Source organism: Nannospalax galili, unplaced genomic scaffold (assembly GCF_000622305.1).
Source record: "Nannospalax galili isolate Female #2095 unplaced genomic scaffold, S.galili_v1.0 scaffold7, whole genome shotgun sequence".
NCBI classification, from domain to species: domain Eukaryota; kingdom Metazoa; phylum Chordata; class Mammalia; order Rodentia; family Spalacidae; genus Nannospalax; species Nannospalax galili.
This window is the reverse complement of record NW_008359081.1, coordinates 8,010,045-8,020,260: the sequence shown is the minus strand read 5'-3', so window position 1 is coordinate 8,020,260 and position 10,216 is coordinate 8,010,045. Positions and strand designations below refer to the sequence as shown.

The window sequence follows — 10,216 nt, the reverse complement described above, 5'->3', positions numbered from 1 at the left end:
GCTGCACCCATGAAATCTCAACAGTATGGTTACCTAAACAAGATCTTTGGTTAACATGTCAATATGGGTGGGGGAACACTCACAAGGGCCCATCCCTATGATGAGTTGAGAGAGAGAGAGAGAGAGAGAGAGAGAGAGAGATTCAGTTTTCTCCAGGAACAAGTGACACTTACTTTGATAAGTAATCCACTCCCAAGTGGTCAGCTCTAAATACATGTGCTATAGATAAGCAGCACTAACTGGACTCAGTAAGTCATATATATATATATATACATATAATGTGATGTTACTTTGTTCAATGAAACTATCAGAAATAAATAGAATATAAATTTAAGTTACTTTATTTTCATTTTAAAGTAACAGAAGATCCCACAAACATTTTTATAAATTATCATATTAAGAGAAAAATAGAAAATTCCTTAAGGACTTATAACAGGGGGCAATATATTCATATTGATTTATAGAATTTTTCAATTTCACAACTGAGAAAGCTAAAATTAGATTATTTGTTGAATTGAGCTGTACATCTGACAGGAGATTAATATCTAAATTATGTGAAGAACTAGATAAATTAAATACCAGAATTCCAAATAAACAAATTAATAAATGAGCAAATGTTCCAAACAAGCAGTTTTCAAAAGAAGTACAATAAATATATGAATAAAAGACTCAGTGTCCTTAGCCATGATAGAAATGCAAATTAATACTATGTTGAGGTTCTATTTCATTCAGTCAAAATGGCTGTCATAATGAGAACAAACAACAATAAATGTCAGCAAAGATCAAGCAAAAATGACTCTGTAAGTGTTGGTGGCAATGTGAATTAGTTCAACCACTACAGAAATCAGGTGTATAAAAGGAACCAAAGTCAGCATGAATAGAGATATCTATATCCTTGTGCTTATCATGACATTCTTCACAATAGCTAAGTTGTTATATCAGCCTCCTCAGTATACATCAACAGATGAATAGATAAAGATAATGTGGCACATTTGCACAAAAGAGTTTATTTTTTTTAGCCATGAAGAAAGAAGAATCATATTTTTACAAGAAAAGAGATGGAAATGATGATCATCATTTTAGAACAATTGTCAAGTTTTCTTTCCTATACGGAATTGAGAGAAGAGGATGACAAAGGACTTATGCTAAATGTGTAAATGAGATTGTCACAACAAAACCCATCTCTGTACAATTAATGTGTTAATAATAATAATAGAACATCATGAGAGGCTATTATATCTTTAACAGAAGAGCCCAAACTCAAGGCCATGTCTTCTGATTGTTTAACATGGTCCACTTGTTACTTTGACACAGTGCTTGTAGGATTCTTTGTGGTTCAGTCTAACAAACCCTGCTGACTTCTCCTTCCCTCCAGGGTAAGCACCACAGTAACTGTGTAGGAATGCTTGGCCTCCATCTTGAATAGCAGATTACTCTCTCCTCCTTTCTTTCAGGAGTTGCAGTTGGCCAACAAATATATTCTTTGAGTATATAGACATTGAACACATTGCTTGGTAGAGAGTGACATGTTCCTTGCCCCTAAGGGACTTTGATATGGATTAGGGGAGATAAACAGTGAGTATCTTATAATGAAGTAAGCACATCATCAGGTGCTAAGAAGAAAATGAAATCATACCTAACACTGTCGCTTTAGGGTGGGGACTTAGGTAGGCTATGTTTTCAGCAAGGTTGGTAAAGTAACTTGCATATTCCAAATAGAAAATAATGAAATGTGCAATGTACTAACATCGTCAATATGTATTATTGTGGTAGATCACATGACCCATCTAGTGGTTTGAATCTCAGTCAAAAATATGGGCATGCAGGATAAGTAGGACAAATGTTTGAGTAGAGGATGATAACATTCAGTAAAACTACTATGCAGTCTTAGCTCTTGATCCTGAAGCTATTCCTTGTCCAAAAAATAAAACTTACCTTGTGTTGAAAATTCTTCTAAACATTTTCAATGAATTAACTCATATATAAGAATTATACCACAGATACAATTTTCAACTTTTTAAATATGAAGGAACTTTTCCTGTGATAGGTTGAATAATGCTCCTCCAAAGATGTCCATGTCCTAGTTATAAGAACCTGTGAATTTGTTACAGAGTAAAGTGGGCTTGCCAGATGTGACTGTTAATGAATTTAAGATGACAGTATTATTCTGGATTATCTAGGTGGATCCAGTAGAATCATGGACATTCATAAGCATCAGAGAAGGAGACAGAAACAGAAGTTGGAATAATAATGTGGCCAAGAGCCAAGGAATTCGGGTAGCTTCTAGAATCTAGAAGAGGCAAGGAAATAGATTTCCCTAGAACCAGAATGAATGAGTGTTACTTTGATTTTAGTGCAGTAAAACTAACTTCAGATTTCTGGTTTCCCAAATTGTTGCATAATAAATTCATGTTGTTTATTTTGCCATAAGCCACTACATTTGTGGTGATTTTTTAATAGTAACAATAGGAAAGTAGTAAGTTGCCCAAGGTCATCACACTACAAAATAATAGAACCAAGGTTTAAATGGCGGCAATCTGATGCCAGTGCCAATATTAAACCGTCGTGCCATAGGGCCTCTCATGGGCAGAATAAAAACTGACTATTGCATAGTCAGCCCTAAATGGAGCATAGATATCACCTCTTCCCAGTGAACATTTCAGAAGATGGGAACAGAAGGGATATAAGAGGAGAGTTATGAAATTCTGAGTTCTGGCCATGACATGGCCATTACAATCTTAAACAAAGCAGGTGTGGATGCCCAGACAAGAGATACATAAAATGAAAATACATGAAAGCAGGACGGAAACTAGCTGGGAAGAAGGATGGGATCATCAGGAAGTGGAAGGGAACAAGAGAGGGTAACCGGAGTAGATATGATTACAGTACATTATATGCATGTAAGTAATTGTCAAAAATAAAAAAGAGGAGAAAAGGGAGGGTCTTCTCAATTTTCTTACGTTCATTGGCCCTACAGAAATGAGAAAGCAGATACAAGTGTTCATGTACACGTGTATACACACAAACAGAGAGAGAGAGAGAGAGAGAGAGAGAGAGAGAGAGAGAGAGAGAATGCTCCTATACAAATTGGGACATTCTAATCCCCTTCCCCCTTCTATAAGTGTAGTCACTGACATAATCCGCTCATTTTGGAGATGAAGAAATTGAAAACCAAAAGCTTGTGCTCTTGAAGTTAGGGGGCTAGTGGGCTTAACAGTTACATAAAGAGCACATAGTTCAGAGAAGAGATCCAGCTCCCCCAAGGTGTCTGTGCCTGTGTGGGACTAGAGAAAGAACGCTATGTGATAAAGACTAGGATGCAGATTTTTTTTTTTACTCTTGTATGTGTTCTTAGTATCTTAGGAAGGGAGGGAGCAGGAACGTTTACAGTTATCAGCATTCAGCTTCTAAAAGAATAAGTTCTCACTGTAACAATCTTGTGGTTACTCTGTTCCCAAGTTTTAGCCTCCTGTTTGTCTTGCTTTCAGGCTCCCAGCTCCCTAGCACAACATCTAAGTCATAATGGATGCTTATAAATATTGATTGAATTAAACTGAACATGTGTAATTACATACTTAGACCAAGATTTTTCAAACTTAAGATTCATGTGAATCCCCTGGGGGACTTCGTTAAAACTCTCACCCAGAAAGTCTGGCTGGGGCTGGTGATTGGGCATTTCAGTGGGGTCCCTGTATAATGCTGACACTGCAGGTCTATAGATCTACACTTTTCAAGGTCATAGAAAATGAGACCTTACAATCTACACATTAGACAAAATTCACGTTACACAAATTGTGCTCATTCCATAAAAGTTTAAAAGATGGCCTAGAAACAGAACATTTTCCGTGTAGATTCTCCTTCCTCTGATAAAGGGAATGAATTGGATGCCAGGGTCCAATGGCAAGACTTGGAACAGTGCCCCAACTCCCTGCCCCAGGCTCTCTTCTTCCACCGGTAGGAGAAGGAGGGGTAGAGGGAGAAAGGAAGGGAGGGTCCGCGAGCTCCGCTGCTGACGACTTTCTCCTCGATTACAAGCTTCTAGGGAGTATGTGCCCCTTTGAACTTACGAGGTCAGGGGCAGACACATTCAAGCGCAACGCTGCGTCCCCCTCTGCGCTCTTGCCCAGGAGGAGGAGAAGGCGGACGCGCTTGCGTGCACGATCAGTATAAATAAGTCCCAGGAGACCGCCACAGGGCAGAACTCGCTGCAAGAGCCTCGAGCCATGGCAGGTGAGGACCACCCCTGGCAGGGTAGCATCCTTTACAATCTGCTTATGAGCGCGAAGCAGAAGGAAGCGGCTACCGAGGCGTCCCAGAAGCGGCAGGAAACTCCCTGCTGGGGCTGCGCCTGTGGCGCTCAGTCCGTCGTAGGCAGGGAGGGATCGCCCGGCGGGCAAGCCATGGCACTCCTGTACCGCTGCTGCTTTTGCGGGGAGAACCACCCGCGCCAGGGCAGCATCCTCTACTCAATGCTCACCAGCGCCCAGCAGACCCGCGCGGTGGTGGAGGCACCCAGAGCGCGTTTCGGAGCTCCGTGCTGGGGCTGTGCCTGCGGCAACGCTGAGCCCCTGATGGTCGGTGAGGGGCCGCCCAGCAACCGGGCGCCATCGCTCCTGTACCGCTGCTGCTTCTGCGGAGAAGAGCACCCGAGGCAGGGCAGCATCCTATACAGCTTGCTCACCAATGCCAGCCAGATGCACGTGGCTCCTGAAGCGCCCGAAGCACGTCGCGGAGCCGCGTGGCGGCAGCTGTCCTACTGTGCGCAGAGGTTGAGTAGCCCCGAGGGGCTGCAGGGCGCACAGGCCACGGCATTCCTGTACCGCAGCTACGTGAGCGGTGAAGAGCAGCAGCCGCAGCAGGACAGTGTAGTCTCCAGCGTGTCGGTGAGCTCAGATCAACCGCGCGCGGTTGCAGAAGCGCAGCCGAGGGCCCTCTGGTGGGATACCTCGAATGGTGCGCAGCGGCCAGTAGCCCTCAAGAATCCACAGGTGGTGTGCGAGGCAGCATCGGCTGGCCTGCTGAAGACGCTGCGCTTCGTGAAGTACCTGCCCTGCTTCCAGATCCTGCCCCTGGATCAACAGCTGGTGCTGGTGAGAAGCTGTTGGGCGCCCCTGCTCATGCTTGAGCTCGCCCAAGATCACCTACATTTTGAGATGGTGGAGATCACAGATCCCAGCGTGCTGCAGAAGATGCTCACCAACAGGCCACAGGACAACGAAAGCCAGGAGGGAGCAGGTGCCCTGGCCACACAGCAGCCAGATATGGAATCGCCCCCCGCGGAGGATGGGCAATTGCCTTGGGCCGCCGCCATCCAAGCCATCAAGACCTTCTTTTTCAAGTGCTGGAGTCTGAATATTGATACCAAGGAGTACGCCTATCTCAAGGGGACCGTGCTCTTTAACCCAGGTAAGTGCACCATTCATGTGCGCGGGATTTCCCCAAGTCAGAAAAGAACTAGACAGTGCCACCGCTGCCCGCAGACACTGACGAGATTTCAGCGGTGATGGAGGTGTCGGAGCCCATGCAGAGAATTCCATCCGGGCCGAATTAGAAGATGTGTCGTGACTACTGCTCCCAGTGGGAGCCCCCGCCAGAAACTCAGCGTCCGGTGGTGAGGTGGGTGGGGTGGGAGTATCATAAGCTCTTTTATTTGGCTCTCTAATTTTATTACGTTTCTACAGAAGTTTCTGCATTGCACTGGGCATTGTTCTCTCTCTCTCCCTCTCTCTCTCTCTCTCGCTCTCTCTCTCTCTCTCTCTCTCTCCCTCTCTCTCTCTCTCTCTCTCTCTCTCTCTCTCTCTCTCTCTCCCTTCTTTAGCTGTCTTTTAAATTCAGTAACATAACTTTAAAGAAGTTTTTGCCCAGAGCACGCAAGCCTTCCTTAGATTTTTGTTTTGCAAATTTGCATGTAAGAAGAACTCTGGGGAGGGGGATGGAATTCCAGGGGCAGTAAAAGTTTTCTCAGGCTCTTCCCCCTTGGGATTTAGTAGCTCCGGCCCAGAGTCTGCAAATCTGCATACATTAAATGGTAAGTGGCTAAGGGGATTCTTGAGGTCATCTGGAAAACAGTTTTCTCACTCTTTTCAGCCAGTGTTATTAATCATGCTCTATTGAGATACAAAGGCGAGACCAAGGTCTCGGCTTTCAGAAGTTTGTATTTCCAGTAGTTTCCCTCTTTCCTTGACCCTGTTTTATTCTCTCTCTCTCTCTCTCTCTCTCTCTCTCTCTCTCTCTCTCTCGTTTAGCCCACCCAAACAGTGCTTTTTGAATATAACTGCACCTACATTTAGAGCAAACATAATGTCTATCGTGTGTGGCCTCTGTTTCCTGATTATCTTTTTGCATTTTCTTGTCTTTATGTTTAAAACTTTACATACGTTAAATATGCACAAAAGGTTAATATTTATATATAATCATAAATGGCTTTTAAGGTAAGGAGATAAGTAAAAAATAAGGAGGCCATTGCTTTTTTCACTTTCCTGCCTTTACACTGAAACTTCAAGTTGGGGTGGGATTGATCACATGAATGTAAATACAAGAACTTTGCATATTACTATCATGGGGGATCATGTGACTTTTTTCATGAATTGCTTTTTAAAACAGCCTCCTCTTAAATTTGTTTTAAAGCTATATACACCTACTGTTCCCTGTACTGTATTTTCTTTCATTTTTATTTAGGTATCACACTGCAAGAAGGTCATGCATTTTCTATTAGAAAAGTTTATTTGAACCAAGTTTCACTCTTTGCTGTTTTCATTTTTACCTTTTCCTTTTTAACCTGTTAATGTCCCTAAGGGACTGCTTTCAAAAAACAACCTCTTCTGTTAATCTTTCTTTTTTTTCCAAAAAGACCTTTTGCACCATTCACTAGAATCATTTTTTAAAAATTATCCAATATGGAAAGCTAACCAGTCATCATTAGCATTTAATTTATTATGAGGGTCTAGAATCATATTAGCCTACAGGCCAATAGTATAAAACATGTAAGTACAATTTGTAGCTGTGAAGCTTACCACCTAGGGGCTGGGGTATAACTGTAGGAAATATCAAGAAAGAATGGCAAAATATTTGTCATCTCGCAAAACGTTTTATAATTTATTAAAGCAGCATTAATGTCTTTGTATTTTCACAGAAAGTGAAGTGGAGCAATGATGCATTCAATTAGATTCTATCACCATTAAATTAAGTGTGCCTCTGTTGGCTCACGGCCAGTGTTTTCTAAATGTGTGTACAAACCCAGTGAATATTAAATAGAAATGACTGAACGATCTTTCCTTCTTAGAAGTGTTGCTTCTGAAAACTTAGAGCTGTTTTTAACCTTTTATTCTTGCCCTAGGAAACTCTTTTAACCAAGAAGTGTGAGCACTTTTAATGGAGAACAGACAAAACTGAATGTTACCTACAAGCTAGTAAAGATCTCTGTTGTGAGCTGTTTATAATAAAATTTTCTACTTCCAGACCTGCCAGGCCTGCAATGCGTGAGATACATTGAGAGCCTTCAGTGGAGAACTCAGCAGATCCTCAATGAGCACATCACCATGATGCAGAGAGAATACCAGACCAGATCCTCCGAATTGAATAGCGCCCTTTTCCTGCTGAGATTCATCAATACCGATGTCATCACTGAACTCTTCTTCAGGCCCATCATTGGCACAGTCAGCATGGATGATATGATGCTGGAAATGCTCTGTTCCAAGTTGTAAAAGCATGTGGGCCACTCAAGTGTATCTTACTATAAAAGAATGATAAACGAGCTAGCTGTAGGCAAGAGTGTTAGATATTGTGAAAGCAAACTTTCTTGTATTTTTACATGCATAGTATATTTGTATTCAATTAAAGAAATAACTTTAGTTATAGAAAATGTAATAACCCTGTGCTCCATAGTGTTTCCTTTCAAAGGAAACATTTGCTAATGGATAACATGCCTCTGAACATCTTTAAGACAAAGAGTGTGGTACTATGCTAACAAGCTATTTTCACAAATATAACCTCTCTTTCCATTTTCCTGCTCAAATAAAATTTGTAATACTAACTTTTAATAAAATTTAATGTACTAACCCAAACTTGACTCAAGAAACTTTTATTGGTGTTTAAGTAAGTTTTCATGCATCTCTTAACTCTCTCCTGAGAAATTTCCTTGTGCAGCAGATGGTGATTAACACAGAGAACCACAGTTAGCCGATGTGCAGAGAACAAGAGGCCTCAGAGTGCTTATCCCTAAATAGGAAAGCTATTTCAAAGTTCTGCCTCCCAAGGCTCAGGGATCATTGCAGAAGAGGAGGCAGAAAGATTGTAAGAGCCAGAGGGGGTGGATGACCAAAGGGAAACAGAGTCTTCCAGACAGCTGGTCAGTTATTCATATGAACTCACAGCAATGGTGACAGCATGCACAAGTCCTATGCAAGCTCAAACCAGATAAAGTCCCAGCATGGGCATGGCAAGTGGGTAAGAAATCCCAGCCCAACCTAGGGAACTTGGGATAATTGATGGCTACTGGGAGAGGAAAAAACAGTGTCTTTGTAGGGTTAGGACTCTTGGTGGGCCCAGTGGATAGATTCACACTGAAGAACATTGGTGGACACAGTTCATACTCTATAGGCCATCTTATATATGTAAGATAGATCATTGAATTGGGAGGGGGTGGGCAGTAAGGGGAGGTGCAGAGAGGGGAGCAGATCTAAGTGCCATCAAACTATATTGTTAAATTCAATTAAAATGCAAAAAATTATTAAAATATAGTTAACATTAACCAAAGAATGTTCATAAGTAGCCTCATAAGATTCCACATTATAACATACAATGAAAGATGACTTTGCCTAGGCAGCCTTAGTGTCCACCTGGAAGCCACCTGAAAGTGAATAAGATCTTCATAGTTTGAATTTACAATTTTTCTGTACCACAGTATGTATTTGAACTAAAGTTTCATTAGTTTCATTATGTTCTATCAGGAGTTTTATAGTTCCAGAAAGTTCAACATGCTATACAATTTTTATTAAACCTCATCGCTTAGGTACACTGTTTTGATAACTTTCAAATTGAGCAATCATGACAAATAAATTTGAAGTAACTTTTTTGTTGCCCTTTTAAATATAATCTAAAGAGCTAGTTCTTCCTTGTCCTGACATAAAATTTGTGGCTATACATGTCTATTCACTTATAGGCAATACATTGCCTGCTAGTGATCAATAAATCTAATCTAGCGTAATGACATTGCAAAGAATCTTTTTTATTATGGAGACAGAGTCTCACTCTATAATTCAGGGTGGCCTGAACTCACTTGTAGCCCAGGTTGTCCTAAAATTCATGGTATTTTCCCTGCTTAACTTCCCAAGAGCAAGGATTATGGGTGTACACCAATGCATCGAACTTGCAAGGAGTCAGAAGCCTTTTTATGTAAAGATTGCTTTGGCACTCTGGCAAATCCTATGGACAACTTATCAGTATCAGACTCTGAGAGTAATAGAACAAATAAAACACTTAGGATTACAAAATAAATGAATCATATCAAAGAATAGTATTAAACTTTTAAATATTTAAATATTTTACATGTGGCATAATGCATGTGCTTTTCATTAATGTGTTAAGTAAAAATTGGTAGCAAGTGTAATAGCTACCTTAATTTAAAACAATAGTCAATGTAATTACTGTTCAATATATCTACAATTCAACATACCTACATTTCTAATGTGATAAGAAAATATCTCAAGGAGCCCAGAATATAGGTATGCTCAGGGCTATGAATCAAGGACATATAGTTGGATCGTAAATTACCAGGACATAGGCAGAATGTGGAAGAACCCATGTGAAGAACTGCCTTTGCTCTCTCGCTCCCAGGAAGTGCCATAGTGAGTACATTCTTCTCCCAGTAATGAAAACTCAGTAATATGTTTACAACATTTCAATATTTATGCCAAGAGAAACACTTTGAGATTCAGAGGGGCTTTTATTTTTTTATTTTTATTAAGGCTGGCCATATAGATTTCCTCTACCTAGCATATAGCAAAATTCCAAACATATAGAAGAAAAAGTGGTCTGTGTGAACCCCATTATTTGCACAAATAATTTAGGCATAGTGAGTCACCTTATAAGTTAAGGTGAGAAAACTATCTAAATCAAAGTTCCGAGATGTTAGTGAACAGCCCACCTTATAAACTCTTCCAAGAAGACCAATCAAATCTACTGTGTCCTCTTTTCTTTGTAGTCTATCTCCTTGACC

The 10,216-nt window shown here is 40.9% G+C and overlaps 1 protein-coding gene across 1 annotated transcript; it reads left to right on the top strand.

Moving 5' to 3' along the window:
* The first annotated feature begins 4,223 nt into the window (after window positions 1-4,223).
* Nr0b1 (nuclear receptor subfamily 0 group B member 1) lies at window positions 4,224-7,703 on the top strand. Its single transcript, XM_008822726.1, has 2 exons — window positions 4,224-5,406; window positions 7,459-7,703. Exons 1-2 carry the CDS (start codon window positions 4,224-4,226, stop codon window positions 7,701-7,703), a joined length of 1,428 nt encoding a protein of 475 aa, XP_008820948.1.
* The last annotated feature ends 2,513 nt before the right edge of the window (window positions 7,704-10,216 follow it).

What these genes read in the sequence shown, in the direction of transcription:
- Nr0b1 (XM_008822726.1), top strand. Translation starts at nt 4,224, where the DNA reads ATGGCAGGTGAGGACCACCCCTGGCAGGGTAGCATCCTTTACAATCTG. An exon ending in GACCGTGCTCTTTAACCCAG is followed by an intron (nt 5,407 to 7,458) that starts GTAAGTGCACCA and finishes TTCTACTTCCAG; the next exon opens with ACCTGCCAGGCCTGCAATGC.